Below are 24682 nucleotides of genomic sequence, written 5' to 3'. Positions count from 1 at the left end.
GACCAGACTGAAGCCTCCATTCTGCTTCTTATACTTTTCCACTCGATGCTTCCCAGGATGCCCACTTCCTGTCACCCAGGTATGAAGTGGCAGAAGTATTTTGTTGACAGTCTTTTAAAGAGACAAGGCATGATCGAGATACATATATACACACCTTATAGCCCCTTATTAACAGAATTGATTTTGCAAATTTGACTTTGCTGATTAAATTTGTATGACATATTCAGAAGCACATTAAAAATCAGCTGTTTGGGCTTCCCTGGTGGCGCAGTGGTTGAGAGTCCCCCTGCCGATGCAGGGGACATGGGTTCGTGCCCCGGTCTGGGAAGATCCCACATGCCGCGGAGCGGCTGGGCCCGTGAGCCATGGCCGCTGAGCCTGCGCGTCCGGAGCCTGTGCTCCGCCGCGGGAGAGGCCACAACAGTGAGAGGCCCGCGTACCGCAAAAAAAAAAAAAAAAAAAAAAAAAAAATTAGCTGTTTAACCAGCTGCCACAAAATTAATATGCTCAGTCACTGGTGAGGTCGTAACCTTCATCAAAGTTGTGGCACATTTCTACAATGTAAACAGTTAGTGAAACTGAGTAAAAGCCAACATATGACCCTGCCTAAAATCACAGCTGAACCAGTGAAGCACTCTTAAGGTAAATAAAATAAAAAATGATAATCAGAACCAAAATGGCCAGACTCCCAGACCCTAATGATTATATTCAACTTTTCCATTACCTTGACCCTGGACATTGGTGCAAAAATAAGTAATTGCCAAAAAAGCTGGAAACAGCCAATGCTGCATCTTGCACTGAAAAATCTTCATTTTATTTCCTGCTTTTCACATGGGATGTAACAGCAGTCCTAGAAACAGAGAACACAGAGGTATTTTGAGAAGACTTAAATTATATGCAGTCGTCTAAGACAAACAAGCCAACATGTATTAGTATTGTCAGGAAGTAACTCATTCCTTAGGGCATTGTATATTTCACTCTAAAACGTACACTGATAAAAGAAAGATTTTTGAGAAGATGCTGTAAATGAAGAGAATTATTAGAAATATTTGGGCGAGAAGTTCAGAAGGTACTCTGTGACTCTTTTGTAAGGCAAAAACAGCACAATGAATTTCCCAGATGGATAAATTCCAAAAGTTGGCCTGAAATGAGCATTATAATCAGACAGTTACAACTCCCTTGCCAGTCATAAGTATAGATATACAGGACAATTCTTCTAGTGATCAAGGAGCATTTGAAAAACCACTTTGTGCGATTATTAAATCATCACTGAGCTTTCACTTCATTGGGCTGAATAACCCTTAATCTTTTCATCTTTGCTTATAATTTTTTTCTCCATATGTGTGAATCTAAAACTCTTCTAAGATCATCCTTTTCATTAGAATATCAATAAAAGAAAAGCTCCAAGAAAAGATGAAAGAAATGAAAAAGGGGAAAATTAAGGAAGGAAAAGAAGGAAGGAGGGAGGGTAGGAAGGAGGGAGGGAAAGAAGGAGGGGGCGAAAAGTGTGAATGTTTGGGGTTAATTTTAAAGGCCAGTCTACAAGTGCTTGACTACAATTCTATTGCAAGCCATTACAGAGGAGAAATTCTGAGTCCTTACCTCAGAAATTAAGTCATCTCAAAAGTTTTCTTCTATCCAGGGCATTTTTTGAAGTAGGTATGATTATAATATTGATTTACAGATAAGGAAAATAAGGCAGAGAGAGTTTTCCCAAGTCACACAGATAGTGAGTTCAGGATCCAGGATTTCAGCCCACACAGACAATCAAACATGGTAGAAGCATCTTAGGAAAATGCTTCTAAAGTATCACATTTCGTATCACTTTCTTTTCACTTTAAAATATCTTTTCTCATTCTGATTACAAAAATAATGAGTTTAATCATAGAAAATTAGAAAATACAAGAAAGCACAGCAAAGAGTATGTGCAAATATTTGCTGATGACATAAATGTCCTGTTACAATATGCATGACAATATCACAACTTATTTATTATCTACCTTTATTTGTAAATGTAGATTGTTTCTAAATTTCCCTAATACATGTAACACTGGAATGACTATCCTTATTCACACCTCTTTGAATACATGACTATTGATTTCTTTGGCTAAACTCCCAATTGTAGAACTGTTGGGTAAAACAAGATGTGTTTTTTAAAGGTTTTTAAAACATAGGTACATAATGCCTTATACTGATTTCCACTTCTATCAGCCTCTTATATGAGTACCAAATCACATCACTTCCATCATCACAGGGGTTCATTGCTTTCAACATATCCTGATTTGATAGGTAAAATGTGATTATCACAATATCATCTTAATTTTTTTTTATAATCAGTAAAACGTAACATTTTGTGTTTGTTAGCTACTTATACTTTTTATAAAATACCTGTTCATATATGTCACCCATTTTCTCATTGATTTGTAAGAACTCTTTATATATTATTAATTTTAACATATATACTGCAGTATTTTTCAAGTTTGTTTTTGACCTTTCAATTTTGTTTTATTGGGTCAAGATTTTTTTTTTAATCAAGGCATCTGATTTGATCTTTTTCTTTATGGTTTCTGATTCAATGTCATGGGTAAAATCACTTTTTCCATCTCAAGGTATATTTCTAGTTATCTTAATTTTTTAATTCCAGTTGTGAATGGAAACCTGGATTATTTTTTAATATAGAAAAGATAGTGATTTTTATCTATTTATTTTATAGTAGACCACCATTTTGAACTCTTACTCTGTATTTTTTCAATTTAATCTCTTGCATTTTCCAGGTTGACAATTGCAACCACCGTGTGTGTGTGTGTGTGTGTGTGTGTGTGTGTGTGTGTGTGTGTGTGTGTGTTTAATTATATAGGCCAGGAGTTTTAAAACCATTATTTTACAAGGAATGCCTCAAATATTTCATCACTAAGTATATTGCTAGTAGTTAGATTGAGATATATTGTCTCTTTCTGTTAAAAAATAAATTCTTGACTTTTTACTGGGTATTTTTTTTCAACCAGGAATGAATGCTGAATCTTGCCTTTTTGCTGTTTCATCTATGGAGATGTTCACGTTTTTCATCTATACCTCTTAGTGTAATTCATTACTTTGGTAGTGTCTAGTATTAATGTATCCTTGAAACACAGAAATAAATCCTGCCTGTTCATGAAAATTACTGTGGGTTTTTTTTTAACTTTAATGTAATTATAATGGTTTTAGTTTTCAGCCAAGCCATTTTCAAATAGATGACAGAGTCATATTATTTCTTTCAAGAAGATTCTGTAACATTTGAGCTATTGGTTGCTTATGGTCTAATTAAACTCTTCAAACTGAAAGGATGGAAGCAGAATTGTTTGAAATAACAAAGACAGTAATAGAGCAAAAGAGTCCTTCTCTCTAACTCCTAAGGGACTAACCAAACGCAAGCACTCTTTGTTAAATGCTAATGATTTTTCAAATGTTTTAAACTTTAAAATACCTATGATTTTCTCTGTTATAGATATATGTCTGTGGTGGCAGAAAATAAAAGTAAATGAATTCAAGTTACCTATTTGCAAATTAAAAATGAATATAATTGATTGCAGGACTCAAAAACTGGATATTAATTCTTCTCGAGAAACAAGAGTGAGTACTATTCTAGGTGACATTTATCCCCAAATGGAAGAGTATGGTAAAAAATTATTATTACAGTGCTATTGTATGCCACATTAAGTTTATCTAGTATTTTCATACTATTACCTCTTCAAGAACTTTGATAGACCCAGATAAAACCCCTTCTGTAGCTTTGGATTATATCTAGTGGAGCTATCTTTTAGTTTCCAAAGCTTGGGAGGAGACTCTGACCCTTGCATGTTGTTTAAAGCAATCAATATTTCTTATTTAAGCCAAGTATTTTTAAATTGCTGTCATGTTACATCTTCCCAATCCTGGCTGCTGTTCTTTGAGAGACGCCACACTCGCACATTCTTCGAAACAACATATGTAATCTGGTGAAGCACGTGTCAGCCAGACTTAAGGCTGGAGCCAGTCTTGGGAAATATTTTTCAAACAATCCTGCTTCCATCCTTATAGTTCGAAGAGTTTAATTAGAAAACTGAACTGAGTGAGTACTGGGTCCTATAAGAGTGAGTCCTACTATTCTCAGATTCTGTGAATAAAACAGGAGGATTTTAGTAGCAGTAGGAGGATTCGTGCAGCCTTCAGGTAGCAGCTATAGATGCTAAAACATCTGATGACCTACTTCAGTGAGCTTCCACATGTTAGGATCTGGTCTCTGCCATCCTTGGGGGCAGCTGGGGCCCGGCCTTGCTAGCAATACCACACAGGGCTCTGAGGCTCAGCCTGACCATCTCTGGGTGAGGAAATGTGAAGGCCACTGTAGATCTCAGTCAAGGCTAAGATAGTGATTTCTTTCTTGTCGATGTAAAATCATAGTTATCCTGCTTTCTTGGCTTCTTATAACTCCCCCAAGGCCATTCATTGCTCTTGAGAGAGGATTCCTTTTTCAAGGACCCTTGCTCCTTCATGATCCAGTCCAGACCATATGGCTGTTCATCTTTCATCCAGGGAATACTGGAAATAGAAGATGACTTCCTGTCAGGAATGCTTTGTTTCACAAAGGGCTTTTCGGCTTCCTTTCCAGTGCAATAGTTGGAAAATGGTCATCAGCTCTTGAAATAAACATGGTCGTCCCAGTGTTTAACTAACATGGAGTCACAGGCTTTGATGCAGATGCTGGAGTCATCGGCGCATCTGGTGTGCCTCTGATGCCGCAACTGTTTCCTGAATGCTTTCCATAAAGAATTCTTTGGTGTGATCCTTCTGAAGGGCAGCTCACTGAAGAAGGAGTTGACTGGGACAACTTCAGAGGCATCCCATCAGGCCTCAGCTCTACCTAAGCAGCACTGAAAATTGCCAAAACCGTGTCCCCCTGGGAGGGTCACATTACTCACAAAGGAAGGTCTAAGGGATGACATGGACCTGTAGACCACTGCAGCTTCACTTGGGAGTGCAACCCTTTGCTGCTGCTTGCTTTTCCAAAGTTCCTGTAACACTGAGACAATATTGAAGTCTTCAGAGATGAGAGCCAGATCTCTCTGAGGCAAGAGCTGAGCAATGTAATGTCTGAGGGATTCCAAGGTTATGTCCACCTTCAGTCTGCAACGTAAGCCTTCTGCAGAGTGCTCCCAGGCTTGAATTCTTGCAGTCCTGGACTGAGTCTGTGCAGCTCATGGACGCATTGGATTACCAAAGAATCCCTTTAACATCTGCCAATCAGACATCTTCCAGAGTCTAAAGACTCCTCAGGGCACCCTCCTCCCGGGCTAACTGATCTTTGTTGTTTCTGCATATTATTGTTTTTATATCATGTCGACTTTGTATAGCTGCTTTTCTGGATCTATGTTAATAACCAAAATTGACTAAGAGTTTTCTTTTCTTAAAAGGTTTGGTGTCAAGATTATTCTAGCTTCATAAAAAAAAGTTAGAAAGGTTTCCATTTTTTCATTGTGCCGTAATAGTTTTGTTTTGTTTTGTTTTGGGGGTTTTGGGGTTTTTTTGTTTTTTTTGTGGTACGCGGGCCTCTCACTGCTGTGGCCTCTCCCGTTGCGGAGCACAGGCTCCGGATGCGAAGGCTCAGCGGCCATGGCTCACGGGCCCAGCCGCTCCACAGCATGTGGGATCTTCCCGGACCGGGGCACGAACCCGTGTCCCCTGCATCGGCAGGCGGACTCTCAACCACTGCGCCACCAGGGAAGCCCCGTAATAGTTTAAGTAGCATGAGAAAGATCTACTCTATGAAAGCCTATGAATAATTTGAGTGAGAAAATCATATGGGCCTATTCCCTTTTCTGAAGCTAATTCCTACACAGCTTTAAAAATATATTTTGTCTTATTCATAAACCTATTTAGCTTTTTTACTTCTTGGTTCTAGTTTGGATATTTTCCCTTAAAGTTATTCTTTTAATTTTGATTTTCAGATTGAATAGCACAGAGTTGTGTGATCTCTCAAATTACAACCTATCTTTTCTTGTTATAGCTCCATTATCAGTATTAAAGTGATGTGTTTCTGACTTTCTCTTTTCTCTCCAAAATAGATAAGCTATATATATATTTGTCCAGATTGTAATTTTTTGAGAATAGGTTTTTTTTATTTGCCAATATTATTTTTTGATTTCTAATTTATTTAGTTCTGTATTTATCTTTGCTTTTCTGCTTTTATAATATTTATTTTATTTATTTATTTATTTTGGCTGCGCCGGGTCTTTGTTGTGGCACGCGGGATCCTTTAGTTGTGACACGCAGGCTCACAGCTGCAGCATGTGGACTCTCAGTTGCGTCATGCATGTGGGATCTAGTTCCCTAACAAGGGATGGAACTCGGGCCCCCTGTATTGGGAGTGTAGTCTTACCCACTGGACTACCAGGGAAGTCCTGCTCTTATGTTTTTAATTTTTGTTGTTCTTTTTGTTTATTTAATCCTTAATTAATGTAATAGTCTTTATTTGAGGCCATAATTTTTCTCTGAATATGCTTCAGCAGCAACATACAAACTTTAATTTCCTTTTTAACCCAAGAGTTATTTCAGTGAATGTAGCAAAGCAGAATTCTATGAATCTTCAAAACAATATGATTCAATATGATTCACGCACTTAAACTTATTCTGGTTTTATTCCAGAGTGATACAGTATATCCAGAGGAATAAATTAATTATATTCCTTCAAGCAATCATTCATAAAAAAATTTTTTTGGCAACCACTTTTTATAATATCCAGTGACAGTCTAGCGTGCAATTCTTTTGTATTGCCAATTAAAGGAAGAGCCACATGCTTTGATAATCATAGAAATAATCAAGTTAAGATCCTATAAAAAAAATTAAAGAATGTATTCATTTGTATTTAGGGATCCAAAAAGCATCTCCCCCAACCAGCCTACTATACTTCCAAAATGCTAATTACTAAAGAATATTTTCTTAAATTAAGACTTTCACATACTAGAAGCCCCTTAAAATTCAATGGAATAGGTAACACATTGAGTGACTATTTTATATGTAATATATACGGCATTTTAGTCTGGATGAATTTATTATTAATTTATTACAGATTAATAAACCAACTATGTGTCAGAGCACAGAAGAAATGGGACAAATGGAGAGTGAATTTAGATAAAATACAGGGGGAAAGGCCCTGAGGCATCTAGAGAACCCTAACCCCACCCAGCCAAGTAGAACAAGATCAGGTGGGTTATCCAAAGGACTGTGAAATCACTCTTTTGCCCTTTTGTGTACAGAGGCTTGAATACAGGGGATTTGCAAAGAGAGGGGAGTAGGCGTCAGCCCTATCATGATCAAGACCGTGATACCCAAAGAAAACCACAGAAGTAGAATCACTCCCTCAACTCAAACGAAATATTCTTTCTAAGATTTTGTTCCCCAAACATAACCACAGGTTTCATCCAGAACAGGGCAAAGGGAGGGAGAGGTAAGGAAACAATTTGTCTTTTTGGCATGCCCTTTAAGATCAGAGACTTTTATCAGATATCACACGATACTATGTTAACATAGTAGAGCAAGTCCTTTTACAAGCCACAGTCCAATAGTCTTTCTCTTTCTCATCAAAACACTGCAGTTCCTGTGTCCAGGTGTTTTGAAGCAATACTTAACACACCACATTAGAAGTTAATCTGCATTTCACACAATTTAAATAAGTAAATACACCGATGATTTAGTGCTACCCTAATCTTGGCAACTTTTTTTGAAAACTGTGTATTATTTATATGGAAAAAAAACTGTAGCCCTAGATTATCTTTAAATTCTTCCTTCTTTTGTGTGTTTATTTTAAATTAGGATGAGTAATACCATATTGGGAGAACTGGAATTTTCATTTTCCCAAGGTTTTCTGCCAAGTCTCTTTTTTGGACAGTAAAATAGAGGCAAGAAAAAATCCCAATTCCTATTAAAGTGCCATGAGATACTTTAACACTTACCAAAATATCAAAGCCTAATTTGTTGAAACTTGGCCTAAAACCTTGCACAAAACAAATAACTCTGCCTTAATTTTTTTTTTTTTTTTTGGTTTAAAAACATCATGTTAGAAGTGGCTATCTAGCTCTAAGTTCAGAAGGTATAAACCCAATCTGAGGAAAGTTGATAATCTTTAGTACAAGTTTTCTCAGAACACTGTCACGAGATTATGTAATCAGTAACTTAAAACTACCCCCATTAGGACTAATTGACCCTTCCTCTACTTCATATGTTTGTCTTATTTAATTGCATTTATACAATTAAATTTAACAAGGAGCAAAGCCCCTTGTGCAAGCCAGTTTTATCAAAATCCCTTAAAATATTTATCCTAAAGTTTTTGTAAACTACTCATATAAACACACACACATACACACACAGACTTACACACATATATACCCAAACCCTGGATAATGTTCTACTCAGTCAGTGCTGACATACAAAAAACCATAAACTTAAACAAAACTGTTGCCAGCCAACTGACACACCAGGCCCTGAGACAGACTGTGATTTGTAATATCAGAATCTTCATTCCAACAATCACTAATGAGAGCCCTACTACGTAACCAAAGCTCTCTACTCTAAGGGAGATACAAAATTTCATACTATATGATCCCTGCCTTCAGTCAACTCACTTACAGTTGACTGCAAGCAAATATATTGCCAAGCCACATGCAATAAGTATGAAATAGAACAAAGAGCACGAGCTGGAGGTATGAATAGAAAACTGGGAGCTAGGAAGGCAGATCTGCCAATAATTTGCTAGGGGTCCTTGACTGACTAGTTTAACCACTCCATGACTTGATTTCTTTATCAGCAAAATGTGCCAGTGAACATCTGCCTTATAGGATGATTGTGATAATGTAAATAATGTACTTAGAAACTCAGGAAGCTCTCCAAAAGTTCTAACTAGTAACATGTTAGGAACAGGTTGAGAGGACACAAAGGAAAAGGGAATGATAATCATCAATGAATTTACTACTTGGGTAGATACTAAAGGAGGAAAAGACTCAAGAAGTCTTTATCAGGACTTCTCTGGTGGTCCAGTGGGTAAGATTCCGCACTCGCAATGCAGGGGGCCCAGGTTCGATCCCTGGTCGGGGAACTAGATCCCACGTGCATGCTGCAACTAAGAAGTCCACATGCCACAGCTAAGAAGTCCGCATGCCACAACTAAGAGTCCACATGCTGCAACTAAGTCCACATGCCACAATCGAGTCCGCATGCCACAACTAAGAGTCCACATGCTGCAACTAAGTCCACATGCCACAACTGAGTCCGCATGCTACAACTAAGAGTCCGCATGCCACAACGAAGAGTCCGCAGGCCACAAGTAAGAGTCCGCATGCTACAACTAAAAGATCCTGCATGCCACAACTAAACATGCCGCGACGAAGATCCCACGTGCCATAACTAAGACCCAGTGCAGCCAAAATAAATATTAAAAAAAAAAAAAACTCTTTATCTCCTCCATCTAATGAAGGTTGTGGGACTAACTTGTTATAAAGGTTTAGGCAAAAACAGAAGATCCAAATAATGACAGAGGCACAATTATTTGCACAGGTGAACTACTTTAAACTTTTCTAATTACATTCCTATCCATTTTTTATCATTTTCCAGATGACAGCTCTATACAGGTTCAAAATAATCAACCATCTGAAGATCTGGAAGATTTGACTTAAGAGCAATTCATTGACTAAAAAGAAGACTTAGCAGTTTTAGTTGACAAGCCCATGTAAAGAAGATTTGAAAGAAATGGGAATGATTAAGCATGATTTAAGCCTAGGAAAAATAAGAATCGGAGGCACATAATGGATGTCTTCAAATATCTGAAGGGCTTTAACATAGAAGATAAAACAAGATTATTCTGTGCAGTTTCTGCAAATAGTACTCGAATCAATGGACCGAGCCACAGAGATGCGCATTTGGATATAAAAATTCTCTAACAACTAGAATGCCTTCTTCACTTTTATTAGAAGTTCTGAGGCAGAAGCTGGCTAAGTTTTACCCATGAGAGGTGTTATAGAAGAGATTCCTGGGTTTGTGGGCAGGGGAACTGGACAAAATGACCTTTAAGTCTGAACTCTTTCTGGACTCTACATTATTAATATTTTTTTTCTTTCTTTTTTTTTTTGTGGTACGTGGGCCTCTCACTGTTGTGGCCTCGACCGTTGTGGAGCACAGGCTCCGGATGCGCAGGCTCAGCGGCCATGGCTCACGGGACCAGCCGCTCCGCGGCGTGTGGGATCTTCCCGGACCGGGGCACGAACCCGTGTCCCCTGCATCGGCAGGCGAACTCTCAAACACTGCGCCACCAGGGAAGCCCAACATTATTAATATTTTGATATCACTTTTATAGGAGAATTTACAGTAAATTGATGATCTAGGTCATACGTATTTACAGATAAGAATGCAAAGACTAAAAACAGGGCTAACATCTTTGCCCAGTGTGTTGACATGTTTAGTATTCCTTATTTCATCTCTGTAGTGAAAATACCACCCTCCTTACACCCAGCATAACCAAAAGGGTTTTCAGGATTAGTTAATGAGGTCTACTTAAAAACAAGCCCTAGAGGAAGTCAGTGGTTATCACTCTTCTCTGTTAGCATCAGGACACAGGAGAAAACAACTCTAATTTAGAAATAAAGACCTAGTTGTGTTACTATAAGCTTGGTGACTAGCCTTTTTTTTCCCCCTGCGCGAACTCCCCACTGTGCATGGCATTTTGATTAGAAATCAAGTGGAAAGCCACAATTTTATTAGCATAAAGTGTCAAAGGGTAGAAGAGTTCAGGAATGCCAGAGACTGGAAATTGAGAAGGGGTGCGTCAGAAAAGAGTGAGCCACAAGTAGGGGGAATCAACTCTGCATAAAAACGCCCCTCGGGACTTCCCTGGTGGTCCAGTGCCTAAGACCCCGTGCTCCCAATGCAGGGAGCCCGGGGTTCAATCTCTGGTTGGGAAACTAGATCCCACATGCATACCGCAACTAAGAGACCACATGCTGCAACTAAGAAGCCTGCAAAGAAGCCCACATGCCGCAACTAGGAAGCCTGCAGGCCACAACTAAAAGAGCCCGCATGCCGCAACTAAAAGATCCCACACCTGGCAATGAAAATCCCATGTGCTGCAACTAAGACCTGGCGCAGCCTAAATAAATAAGTAAATAAATAAATATTTAAAAAAAGAAAAAAAATATCCCTCAAGTCCTGGACAATTCAGAATAAAGGGTCAATTAATCAAGAAAAGTTAACAATCATAAATGAGTACGTGCTTAATAATAGAGTTTCAAAATACACAAAGCAAAAACTGATAGAACCAAAGAAAGAAAGAATAAGCAAAGTTAGAGATGTTAACAATCCCCTCAGGAACTGATTGAACACCTAGACAAAATAACAGTAAGGATATAGAAGATGTGAACCACTCTATCAACTAGTAATTGATATTTATTGAACACTACATCCAAAAACTGCAGAATATTCTTTTTTTAAAAAATTTCTTATAAAATCGTCCATATTCTGCATCCTAAAATGAGACAATAAATTCCAAAAGACTCAAAGTTTGCAGAGTATGTTTTCTGACAACAACAGAATTAAATTAGATATCAATCATAATAAAATATCTTTACAAATTCAAAATATTTGGAAATTAAACATGATGCTTCTATTTAATCCATGAGTAAAAGGAGAAATCACAATGCAAATTTTTAGAATAGTTGGAAGGGAAAAAATATAAAAAGATAACACACAAAAATTTGTGGGATGCAGCTAAAAGATTAGAGAGAAATATTGACATAAAAAAAGAAGGAATTTAAAAATCAATGATCTAATTTTCCACTTAAAGAAGCCAAAAAAAGAAGAGCAAATTAAAATCCTAATTAAATTGGAAAAGGGATTAATAAAGATAAGCATAGAACCCAAAAATACATAAAATAAATATTAGTAAAAATTAACAAGGCCAAAATTTGCTTCTTTAAAATATTAATAAAATTGAAAAATCTTTAGAAAGAGTGATCAACCTCCAACAGACTGCATTGGCCTCTTATCCCATTGTAACTCTCCAGCTAACTTCATGGCCCCTGTAACTTTACTTTCTGAGTCTTGGGTAACATAATACATCTAGATGGGCAGTTTAACCCATAATCAAAAAAGTTCAAAGTGCATGATAGTCAATAAATAAATACTGATTGATGTAATGATCAATGATTGAATGACCAGGGCTGATGTGTACAGTTCACAGTTGACGCACTGTACAATTTGCAGTTGGCCTAGGGCAAGTAATGCTTGAAATTAGCAGACACTCTCTCCAACTTGTATGCAAAACTGTTTTCCAGAGAAAAGGATACTGTCTTCTTCTCCCAATAGCATGGGTCTGCCCAGAGGTACCTTTTTCTAGTTCACAGAAAGACCCCATGTAGGATCATAGCAGCCCAGTGAATGGCTCAAATGCAAGGGATATGTCTGCAGATCACCCTCAGAAATGTAGCTGTTTAGTCTTAAACTGGGTTGCTGTAAGTCCTACATGACAGAAGGCAGAGCCACTCCAAAAGTATGGCAAACTGGAGACTCTCCTTGACTCAGGAATGTTCCATTACCCGGCATTTTTTTTTTTTAAGGACTAACATAGCTTCTTGGTCAAAGAAATGAGAGTTGCTTTTAACTAAACTCTATCTACAAGCAGCATAAAGGGCAGCTGCACATCTCAGCATAGACATCTCATCCTTTAGGAAGGCTTCGCTGATCTTCCAAGTATGGGCCAGATGCTCCTTCTGTGTTTCCTACAGTAGTAATCTTTATTTTCCATTCTAAACCTACAGTAGAACATCATTTTTTGATATCGATTCAGTGTGCTCCCCTTTGCAAAAGCAGACAGAAAGCCATGGAGGAGGAAATCTTTATCCAGTAAAAGATCCCCTGAGTACCTCTAGTTATAGACACCACCTATGAAACTCAGAAGAACTCAGCCGAGCCTGGCCTCCCTCTGGATCAATTTTCATAAACAACCCAGGTTATCTCTGGTACGAAAAAGACTAAACACTGTTCCCTAAAATTAAAAGTTAGGGACCCTTGCCGGTGAGCTCTAACAAAGGCCCACTGGCAGAAAAGTTCTTCGAGAGCATTGATTTTAAAAAATTACCCTGAAGTATAAATTAAAAATTAAATTAAATTAAAAAAAAATTACCTTGAAGAAATATGGAGTCTAGACTCTAAGCCCCAACTTAAACAGACACTCAGTTCTCAGAATTTCCTGAGAATTTCCTGTGCCTTTCTAGTCACAATCCCCTCAAAAAGTGGAGCCAGATAAAAAGAGAAGAGGAAACGTGGGAAGAAGAAAAAAAAAAAGGTAGAAAGAAGGAAAAAGAAGAAGACAAGGAGACAAGAGAAACCAGTTTTGTCTTCCCGACTCTGTACTAAATCATTTTAGGCCTTAAAACATAGGGTGGCTATGTTATCCCTGTTTTCTAGAAGAGAAAACTGAAGCCCAGAGAGGTTAAGGAACTTGGGCAGGGGCACAGAACAAGCAAGTGTAGATTTCACCCACACCTCTCTGCCTTCCAGCCTCTGTTTCAGCTCCCAGACTTGTATGGCCTCAGTTGATGTCATCCATTTACAGTCACACACCCTTGAAGTGAAGGGTCACTTCACCCTTCCCCACCAAAGAAGCTGATGGAGCAATGGGGTCTGGGTTCAAATCTCATACAGACTTTTCTTAATCATGTATCTGGTACTTGCTGGCTTTGCAACCCCACGCGAGGTAGTTTATATCCCCGAAGCTCAGTGATCTTACATCTAAAAGAAGGAGAATATTTACTTCCACAAGTAACTGCGGGGCTTAAACGTGTTTCTGAAAAAGAAAAGGGCAGGTACCCAACAGGGACTGGAAACACATGCCAGCACTTCCTCGACTACACACACCCATCTCCCAACTAGAACAGGATAAGGCTTGGTCTTCACAAGGCTTGTTCTATATAGAAGAGTAACTGGGGCCCTGCCACTTTTTATTTAGTTAGGTACCAAAGAGGAGGAGAAACAAGAGGAGACTGTTTTCTTGCCATCCAGCACTTTCAGGGGGCAAATCTGTCAAAGAGGAAGTTTGTTTTTGTCCCTTTCCCTTAAACTTTCCTCTTCTCCTCTCCCCCACCCTACCCATCCCGCTGTTCCCCTTGGTCATTTATCATCTGTTCTCTACAAACTGTCATAATCCCAGGTAATCTGTTAGCTCAGTGGTGCTCAAACACCACCACCTCAGCCTGCAGCAATTCAGGAAGGTCCTGGTCCTTTAAAGGAACCTTGGGTTACACTCGACTGGCCTGGAAAACAGCAGTCGTTTGGCTGAGTTTGGATTAAAATGACAGCAAATGTGGCTCTAGAGTCACATAATTGCAAAGACTCTCAGCTTAAGACAGGCAAGAGATCTTTGTGTTTTACTAGCTGACACTAGGAAGTATTTAAGAGTCAAAGGGAGTGTACCCCAATGAGCCCTTTTTTGCTGGGCTGGGGCTTGTTCCGGTGCCCCTCAAATCATACGAATTTGCTCAGCCCTTTCTTTAAGGCCAGCCCTGGCTGATTCCAAAAGCCAAGACTTTCACGGAAGGCCCAGCGTTCTCTGAAATCCACAGCTGGACCATTAGCAGCAGGAAAAATGCCAAAGGACTCCTCCCATCAATCCCAAAGCCTGGGACCTGCCCAAAACTGCTCCAGGAATCCTGATGGGTTCCAAGGAATCCTTCCCAGGGAATTACTGAGAGCCCTCACCAGTGTGGTTCTTGTCCTTTCAAAGGGACCCCCAGGAGGTCAGGGATGTAGTGGAGGTTCAGGTCTGTCCTGGCTCAGGGCTCCCCAGGCAGAAGGAGGCGATGCCCAATGCTTAGTGAGAGTATACTGTACATAATGGATAAACCTTGAAAACATTTTGCTAGGTGAAAGAAGCCAGTCACAAAGGACCACACATATATTGTATGCTTCCATTTACATGAAATGTCAGCAGAAAGTAGATGAGTGGTTGCCAAGGGTGTTGGGGGGGAGAGGTTGGGAAGAAATGGGGAGTTTCCGCTAATAGGTACAGAATATTTTTTTTGGAGTGATAAAAATCTTCTAAAATTGATTGTGGTGATGATTGCACAACTCCGTGAATACACTAAAAAACCACCGAATTGCACACGTGTGCAATTGTATCTCAATAAAGCTGTTTCTTCATAAAAATCCTATCCTGAAGTCTATCTTACAGTAACCACACCCTTGGGACCAGGTTCAAAGGAAATCCAACCAAGTTGCTCTTTTGAAACAACTCAAAATCCAAATGCTATCCATGCATTAATTCATTCACTCATTTTACATTTACCAGTGAGTTCTCTGTGGGCAGAACTGGACCACCTTGTCAGAAACACACCACCAGCTCTCCCCACTGCATCCAGCTTAAGCCGGTTTGCTGGATGCGAGCAGGGCCTCTTTATCACATGCTGCAACCAGGAAGGGCCCCCCTTGACTCTCTGTAGCTGAGGAGCCCCAGAGCCTTTAAGAGGGGAGTTTCAGGAAAGCTCTTTCTCATTTCTGCTCCCCACAGAGCCACCAATGTCTTATCGGCATATTTCTTTGTTTCTGCCCCCCTTCCACCCCCTTCTACTGCTGCAGGCAGCTGACTCTCCAAATTTCCAGGAGGGAAACGAGGCTCTCAGCTGTAGCTCCAGAAGTAGTTTTCAGGGGGGCAGGGGGGAGGGGCAGATATAGGCCGCTGTGAGAGCTGCACGTAAGCTCCATTTGCACAGTTGCCCTAAGGACATGCCGAAAGCCTAAGCACAATGCGCGACCCCGGGTCAATCCAGAGCTTCGCGTGCCACAGGGCGGAGCCTCCCACAGAGGACCCAAGAACCCAGCTCCTGAATCAGAGTGCCCGTGTCCTGGACTTGCAGGCAGCGTTCAGACCCTTGCTTAGGACTAAGGCCACTCCAGTGGCACAACGCCGGCTCCTCTTGGCCGGGCCCTAACCCTGTCTTGACTGTGCGCTGTGCACGCTAAAGCCAAGCTCGGCCAGATGCACCTCCGCCTAGGCGCTGCGTACTAGAGCGCTTGAAGCCGCCAGCAGTTCAGAGGGATAAAAGGGGCGGGTGGGGGGAGGGGGGTGGGAAAAGCCAGGGCAGAGAAGACCCTCCAGCACCACAGCGTGGTGGTGCATCTGAAAGCTGCAACTTCCTGGGTCCAGACACCAAAGTAAAACGCGCGACGCATCCGGGTTTCCTGGCGTGGACGAGCTATCACTACTGCCAACATCCTGCATCGAGGCACTCCGTTCGCTTGCTCCTCTTTTCGCGAGCACCTGGTCCCCAGCGCGGGTCACCCACGGGGATCTAGGTGAGTTGCGTACCCCATGATCTCCATCGACTGTTTTCCCAAGCGACCCTTAATACAATCTAAATAAAAACAGCGTGCTTTCTGTTTATATACAGCTCTCCAAAACAACCCCTAAGCCCCTTTCTCAACGGAATGGTCGCCTTTACGAAGCCCCTTCTACTTGGAAATTCTGGAGTCTCCACTGTCTCGAAGTGGAGACACCCGCTCTTTCCCGCCGAGCACTCACAGCGCCCAAGTACAAGGGGGAAAGCTCCTGAGAGCAACCCAGGGCATCTTCACTGTCTGCATTTGCATCACGCAGTGCCACCAATCTCCCTGCCCAGTGACCCCCTGCGAAGAGGCACCCGGTGCACCTTCCCATCGCACCTCAAACGTCCCCGGGCCATCCGAGGCGCGCGTGAAGAGAAGGTCCATGGAATTGCACGGCGTCTGCAGGTGGCTAGTCCTTCCCACTTTCCCTTCCTCAAGAATAGACTTTGCAAAGCCGACCCGAAAGAAGAGCAGAGAAAGATTGGAACTGACCTGTTCAGGAGAAGATTCCAGCCCAGGTAGGGGGCCTCTCCGTGCCTAGGGAAGATCCAAGTTCCGCCGCGAATTGGTTCTTGGCGGCGCACGGGTCTCGCGCGCTTCCCGCCGCGTGCCCCTTTCAATTAGCCTCTCTCCCTCTCCTCTACCCGCTTCTGCCCCCACTCCCGGCCGCTCAGAGCTGCCTCCTCCTCTCCAGGGCTTCCCTCCTGCTAGGCGCCCGGGATCAGATAAGAGGAAAGGAAGGCCCGCTGGCAGCCAATTATAGAGCGGAAGGTGGCTGCGGGGGGAGGTGAGAGGCAGGCCTAAGCCCCTAACGCACCCCCGCTTCCCTCCTCCTCTTCTCCTCCAGCCCGGCCCCACAAGAGATGCTCTGAGGAGCCCGCCCAGCGCCGCAGGCGCGCCAGCCCAGACCTGGCGGCCGCCCCAGGTGCGGGCCGCGGCCGGCTGAACGGTGCCGGGAAAGAGCGGCTTCTGCCCCTCCACTCGCACCGAGGCTAGCGTGCGGCTGGCTGCTTTGCGAGGTCTGGAGCCCTCGAGGACGCAGGTGCTGTGTGCCCGCTTCCCCATTCCCAAAGACCAGCCTCGTCAGGGACCCCGCGCTCGGGCGGCCGGTACCCGCTATAAAGGGGTAGTCTGTCTTGGGACTTCCCTGGCGGTCCAGTGGTTAAGACTCCGTGCTTCCACTGCAGGGGGCGCGGGTTCGAGCCCTGGTCGGGGAACTAAGATACCACCAAAAAAAGACAAAAAAACAAGGGGTACCCTTCCTCCCTTCCTTCTTCTGAAGGAGGGCTATAAAATGCCAAAGCAGATATGCTCAAACTTTAATGTGCAGGAGAATCACCTGCGAATGCTGAAATAGACATTTTTGGTGTTTAAAAGGACGAATGTCGGCTGTGTCCGGTGGTAGGACTTCTTAAACTGCATATGCTCTCTCGCAGAGATCCTGTTTCAACAGGTCTGGGCTGAGGCCAGGGACTCTGCATTTATCAAACACCCTGGTGGTTCTGATACATGCAGGTCACCCTCCGAGAGGCTCTGCTTGAGCTGTGAAGCCCACGAGGCGCGCCAGAGCCCCGCGCCAGGTCTCCAGGGACTCGGCCCTGTGCGGTCATCCCCTGGGCCCCCTTGGAAAGTCATCATCGTTACTCATTTTTTAACCTCACGAACAGCCTCCCACCCGCTCCCACGGCGTCTTTACAATCCAGCTTGTTGTGTGCGCACAAATGTTGGGAGCTGGGAGGTATAAAAACTAAGTGTTTATCAAGAAGCCACTTTTGGGCTTCCCTGGTGGCGCAGTGGTTGAGAGTCCGCCTGCCGATGCAGGGGACACGGGTTCGTGCCCCAGTCCAGGAAGATCCCACATGCCGCGGAGTGGCTGGGTCCGTGAGCCATGGCCGCTGGGCCTGCGCGTCCGGAGCCTGTGCTCCGCAACGGTAGAGGCCACAACAGTGAGAGGCCCGCGTACCGAAAAAAAAAAAAAAAAAAAAAAAAGCCACTTATGTGAGAAAATACCCTCTCGCCTTGGAAAACTGCAGAGGGTATTTCACCACCGTTAAAGGCTGGTGATGGCAAAGAGAGAAAGGGCAGGCGGTGCTCTTAAAAGGTCCCCGAACCTGCTACCACCCTGCTCAGCCCAGAATACAGAAAGAGGGGCTGTGACCCATCCACCCCCTTTCAAGGGGGTCCTTCGGATATTCTAACCTTCCCAAGCCACGTCCTCTGCTTTCCCCGAATTTGCTGGTATTCGCATCCCCTTGTCCACGCTCTGAACTTCCCCGCTTGTCCCGCAATTGGAGTGCAAAAGGCCCTCTGCAGCTCCCACCGCCGCCCTGCGTCTGTCGGTCGCTTTCCGAACGCGCCTCAGGTCTGCCAAGGGACAGGGCCCGAGCTAGGCGCCGTTTTGCTTCTGCGCTTCACTGAACGTGATTCTCCCGGGTCTGGCAGCCAGCGCGACTTTTTAGCAGACAGGGTCTAAATCCGAGGGTTCCATTCGCTGAGCTGCGAGCATGCGAGCGCCACCTGGTGTCTGCGACTGGGAGTTCGAGATAGGGCGGGAACTGGAAAGCTATCCATCCATCCTAGATTGATACGGAGGGACCAGAATTCCTGAAATTCAGTACTTATAGCTGGAGAAAACTACCACTTCAGTTAGATCTCCTTTCCTCTGCCCACCCCCAAACGAGTGCCTACTACCTTCATACTCTGTCCCCCCTTTTTCACTAATAAAATCTACTCTTGTGTTCTTCATTTTTAACAAGATATAGATGGCTAGTGTAAGCTTAGCTTTACGTGTAATTCTCTTGGGGGAGGTAGTGGCGTGTTAGCATAAAGTTTGAGGCAAAGGGTGAGAAAAAGTGCTTGTGATGGAATTATAGATAATTGGAAATGAGGAATTCCCTGATGATTTTAAAATGTGAGATATACGTGCAAAAATCCATACACAGCAAATAGCAGAATATTTATTCCATAGAAATCTTATACGATAATGTATATTGATTTTGTTATGATATAAAATGTTATTTTTAAAAGTTCTAAGTCATCCTTCTTTCATCTTTTAAACTTTTGACTTCTTGCATTTATTTCACTTTCAACATAGGTAGATAAATTTCAGTTAATGTTGAATCAGAATGGCTGGTTTTAATTAGTTTTTCACTTAGTTGCAGTTGTGTGTGAATTTCCAGGCCTTTCAAGGGAGTGTTTATTCAACATTTATCTTAAGGTCAGCCCTCGGAGTTTAGAAGAATACTGAGAACTGAAACAAGCCCAGAAGACCCCTCGAATGGTCTCCTCTCTCAATCAAAAAAATAAAAAAAACCAAAAAACCTCCGAAAGGATTTTTAAATAGAGGGGGTCTTTTCAAAGATATCCAAAAATTCCAGCTTTCCACAGTAATTTATTCCAGGACTCAACAACTCCTCCTAGGATTTCATCCTGAGTTTGTGTCATGAATGTGATTTTCTTTCTCTCGAAGGACTCCATACACACCCTGTTGCCACTCTCCTCCTTGTCCCCTAAAACCCTGCATGAAGATTTTGAACTCAAACTTGAATTGAAGGGACTCTGCCCCTTGCTTGTCTCACTCTGGTGAAGTTATTTTGCCTCTCCGAGCCTAACTCCTTGTGTATAAGAAGGGAGTAATTAATTATATCTCGGGGGATAGTCATGCAGATTAAATGACAAATGTGTTTATGGACCTAATCCATACTAAATAATAAATGGCAACTATATCACCCAAATTAGGACTTTATCTCCCTTCTGCCCAAGGCATACGGCTCTCCTCTCTTCAGTAGCCCCTTAGGGATAACTCTTGCAATCTGTCTCAACAGAGGTGCTTTGACATTTTGGATAGGTCGGCATGACTGTCCCAGACGTTGTAGAACATTTATTATTCCTGATTCCATCACCAAATTCCAGTAGCACCCTCCCCATCTCCTAGCCATTGTGAAAACCAAAAATACCACCACACATTTCCTTACACACTCAGCAGCAAAGCATTAACTCTCTGCAGTTCTACTCCAAACCCTCTGTAATAGCCAGCTATGATTTTTCCTCAGCCTATCCATTCCCCCTTCTTTTGGTTACAGAAGGTTCATACTGATAATATGAGCAATAACCTATAAGCAATAACCACGGCCCAGGCTCCTGGCTCCACGTGCCCACCCCCTCTTCCATGCTGACCCCCGGGACTCCTAGTATTGGCCCTCATCTTGCAACAGCACAGCCGGTAACGAAAGGCTAACTCCCAACAAATCAGAGAAACTTCAGGATCCTGCCCCCTAGTCAAGGGCTGATGTACCTTCTCACTGATTGATGTCCCTGCCATACTAGCTGTCAAATACTTTATTCTCAAACAGGTTATTCTCGCCTTAGAGTAACAAAGACCTGACTTATTTTAGGAAAGTGCCTCTACTCCATTGATGCAGCTGTGGCTGGGCTGTCAGTTCCGAGCGCTCTGTTCTCCTCTAGCCGAGTGTGGGCAGGAGCTCGCAACTAGGCCAACCACACACTCTCTCCCTCACATGTGACTATAACGCAGTGGGACACAAGAGGAGGAACAAAGTGCTACATTTTTATCTCGATTCATCCTAGCAGTGAGGCCTGCAGTAACAATAAATAGCTCCTTAAATCTAGACATCCTGCAGAAACACACCAATACAGCTGTACCGGCTGTTAAAATATTGAAATACCTCCCTGCCAGTTGGTAAACAGCTGCCTCTCCACCACCCTGGATGTCCTCCCCAGCATCCCCTTCCTGGGATCACTACGCCAGCTTTCCCTCTGATACAGCAGCTCAAGAGGTAACCCCTGTGCTATGGTCTGAATGTTTGTGTCTCCCTAAAAGTCACATGTTGAAATCCTGACTCTCAAAGGTGATAGTTTTAGGAGGCGGGGCCTTGGGAGTTGCTTGCAACTCTTGAGGGTGGAACGCTTATCATGAATGGGATTAGCATTCTTGCCTAGAGAGACGCCTCGCCCTTTCTCACTACAATGGCAAGTCCGGGACCTGGAAGCGAGCCTGCCCTCCGCCATGCTGGCAACCTGAGCTTGGACTTGCAGCCTCCAGAACTGTGAGAAATATATTTCTGTCCTTTATAAGCTACCCAGACTGTGGAATTTTGTCACAGCATGGATCGAGACACCGTGTATGAGCTGAGTGCCGCTACGTCTCTGTGTGGCTACTGGTATCCATTCTGATTTGCCTGCGCCGTCTTGTTGTTTTATCGTTTGAATATCAGCCCTGCCCAGAGCTCCACAATATCTGGCTCCTGGCCTTCCTGAAGCTTTTGTCTCAGTTCTGTGAGCTACCCTATTTTTGCCAAATCTGATTTCTTTTTCTGCTAACTGAAGAACTCCAAGTCCATCTTCATTTTACCAAACCTGAAGCTGCGATAAAAGACATGAGAGAGTTTGTCAAACTTACCTGGGGGATTAATGGCAAAGTCAACACTAGAATTCAAATGTTTTAACTCCCAGGCCAGAGCTTTCCCCACTAGAGTGCACTGACCCCTTTCCAAACAATACTAGAGATACAGCTTATGCTTGTATAGGATTTTCACTTTACAAAGAGCATTCAAGTACATCATCCCATTTTAAATATATCAGCTCTGCAAGGTAAGACTCATTCCAGAGGTTGAAATCATATTGTCTTAAAATGTCCTTCCTGGTGCTGGAATCCCCTCTTTGTCTCACAATCACCTTTCATGTTCTTGAACCAGTGATTAAGACATTCCTCATCTTCTCGGCTCCATGGCGTAGATCAAAGTCAGGACTTTAAAAGCAGCCAAGGGCTTCCCTGGTGGCGCAGTGGTTGAGAGTCCGCCTGCCGATGCAGGGGACACGGGTTCGTGCCCCGGTCCGAGAAGATTCCCACATGCCGCGGAGCGGCTAGGCCCGTGAGCCATGGCCGCTGAGCCTGCGCATCCGGAGCGTGTGCTCCGCAACGGGAGAGGCCACAACAGTGAGAGAGAGGCCCGCGTACCAAAAAAAACAAAAAACAAAAAAACAGCCAAGTTTCGCATGTGTGACTGCAACCTGTCAGTGTATGCATGTTGCATAATAGGTCCTGTTCATAACATAATAGGGCTGGAGCAGGCCTAAGAGATTTTATACATATATACATATACATATATATATATGGTAACCCCTTCACTTTACAAATGAAGAAACTGAGATCCCATGCATTAAATCCCCAGAAAGCATCAGTGGCAGATATTATGAGATTCAACAGCATCTGACAATAAGTCAAGACTCTTTCCAATAACAATAATACCACAGAAGAAGAAGAATCTTTACTGAGAGTCGTTTGGATACCAAACTTTTGTGAAAGCCCACATGGACACTTAATTTTTTTATACCATTTTACTAAAATAATTTATATATGTAATTTTAAAATTTAATACTAAAAACTTGTTAAAAAAATATTACTTCTGCTCACCAGAAGTAATCACCTTTGACTCTTTTAGCAGTTTTTCTTTGACATTTTCAAATCTCCATATTTCTCAATATAATGTAGGTACTGCTATGTGTTTAATAATCAATTTTAAACATCATTTCTATATTTCCTGTTATGGTAGAAGAGGATGTAGCTCTTTCAGGCTGCCATCCCTTTTCTCCTCTTTTATCTTCCCCATATGATGTTCACCTCCATATTCAGTGTTTCCATTCCTATGCTTTGCAAATATTCACATAAAAGCATCATAATGTATTATGATCATTTTTACTTCTACTTTTAGGTTTTCTCTAAAGTTAATAATTGTCTTGCTTTTTCCTTTGCTTTATTTGATTTTTGCTTATTGCTAATCTTTCCAACTACTTCCAATAACGTCTCCGTGCAATGTCCAAAAGTCACTGATATCAGGTAAAAATATTTTTAAACATCCCTCTTCTCCAGGCAGGTTTTCCTTTAGACCTGCTGCTCGGTTGTCATCCTGGCCTTTGTTTTCTACCAAACTTGGAATTCCTTCTGTCTTTCTCCAAGATTGGCTTCCCTACTTCCTGGATATCATACCTTCCTCTTTCTTAGTATATTCCCTTGTTTGGGTTGATACTTTCTCCAGGAGTTTTCTCTGGTTAAAAGATGGTTCCACAGCAGCAGGCACGGTGCTGACAGCTCCAAACAGCTTGTCTCCTGAGTCTTGCTGCTTCCATCTGGGTGGCTGCCCTTTACAGCTGAATTATGAATTATCTACACCACAGTCATTATTCTGGGGGTTCTCTCCTCTGCTGGATACCTTGTTTTCAATTTTGCACATCTTCCTAGATTGAATTTTACTCCCTCTTTTTTGTTGTTTTAATTTTTTTCTTTCAGTTTTACTGAGATATAATTGACATACAGCACTGTATAAGTTTAAGGCATACAGCATAATGATTTGACTTACATATGTCATGAAGTGATTACCACAATAAGTTTAGTGAACATCCATCATCTCATATAGATAATGAGATGATGATAAATATGCCCTCATTCTGAGGAAGGACATCCTCTAGTGGTATCCTAAGACAAGGGCATGGGGGGCGGGAAATCGATACATTTTTGAGACCTTGTATGTCTTTATGCTCAAATTTCATTACTAGTTTGGCTGTGCATAGAATTCTAGCTTAGAAATTATTTTCCTTCAAAAATTTAAAGGTATTGCTCCCTAATTTCTTACCTCCAGTATTGTTTTTGTGATGAAGAAGCCATTCTTGATTTTTGGTGAAGTCCATCGCAGGCAGAATTGCCTTTCCCTCCTTTGAGCTCTTACAGTAATTATTGTCTACTTTTGCAAAAAAAAAAAAAAAAAAGCACAGGTTACTTCGAGAAGGCTCTTTTATTGCTCTCAACTCTGGTTAATATTTTTTATTTTTCTTTAATTTTTTTTGCGGTACGCGGGCCTCTCACTGTTGTGGCGTCTCCCGTTGCGGAGCACAGGCTCCGGACGCGCAGGCTCAGCGGCCGTGGCTCACGGGCCCAGCCGCTCCGCGGCATGTGGGATCTTCCCGGACCGGGGCACGAACCCGCGTCCCCTGCATCGGCAGGCGGACTCTCAACCGCTGCGCCACCAGGGAAGCCCCTGGTTAATATTTGATACCTTTCTTTCCTACCTGCCCAGGGTAGAATGCAAGCTTCCTGGGAGGCAATATAATAGGGTTAAGAGCATGGATTCTGACACTGAGTTCTGGCACGATTACTAACCTCGGACAAGTCAATGAACCTCTTTTTTCCTGTTTCCTAAGTTGTAAAATGGGAATGGTAAGGGTACCTACCTCATGGGCATGTTGTGACTATTAAATGAATTAATTCATCCAATCTAATTAGCCCATTAAG

At 42.5% G+C, this 24682-nt stretch overlaps 2 protein-coding genes, 1 non-coding gene and 1 pseudogene across 8 annotated transcripts in view; 1 reads left to right on the top strand and 3 right to left on the bottom strand.

The window, feature by feature from the left end:
• The window catches only part of COL14A1 (collagen type XIV alpha 1 chain), a 243885-nt gene extending 225194 nt beyond the window's left edge, over positions 1-18691 (bottom strand). For 3 of the 4 annotated variants that reach the window (XM_060128282.1, XM_060128279.1, XM_060128281.1), the window contains exons 1-2: positions 16870-17088; positions 725-850 (exon numbers count right to left, since the gene is read on the bottom strand). In XM_060128282.1, coding sequence (XP_059984265.1) covers positions 725-812 — 88 coding nt within the window. In that variant the 5' untranslated portion in view covers positions 813-850; positions 16870-17088. Of the gene's footprint in view, positions 1-724; positions 851-16869; positions 17089-18576 lie in introns of those variants that run through there. The other variant, XM_060128280.1, reaches the window with a different exon arrangement.
• On the bottom strand, positions 4245-16224 carry LOC132507978 (protein limb expression 1 homolog; annotated as a pseudogene).
• Positions 9034-9106, top strand: TRNAA-CGC (transfer RNA alanine (anticodon CGC)). Its single transcript has one exon. It is a non-coding gene; the product is annotated as a tRNA-Ala (tRNA).
• Positions 18692-21915: 3224 nt separating the features above from the next.
• The window catches only part of DEPTOR (DEP domain containing MTOR interacting protein), a 192153-nt gene continuing 189386 nt past the window's right edge, over positions 21916-24682 (bottom strand). Inside the window, exons 11-12 of one of the 3 annotated variants that reach the window (XR_009536496.1) lie at positions 24027-24131; positions 21916-23688 (exon numbers count right to left, since the gene is read on the bottom strand). The gene's annotated coding sequence lies outside the window, so the exon portion shown is untranslated. Of the gene's footprint in view, positions 24135-24682 lie in introns of all 3 variants that reach the window. The other 2 variants (XR_009536495.1, XR_009536494.1) reach the window with 2 other exon arrangements.

The sequence above is a fragment of the Lagenorhynchus albirostris genome, chromosome 17 (assembly GCF_949774975.1).
Source record: "Lagenorhynchus albirostris chromosome 17, mLagAlb1.1, whole genome shotgun sequence".
Taxonomy (NCBI): Eukaryota; Metazoa; Chordata; class Mammalia; order Artiodactyla; family Delphinidae; genus Lagenorhynchus; species Lagenorhynchus albirostris.
This window is presented reverse-complemented; position numbering and strand designations above follow the sequence as displayed.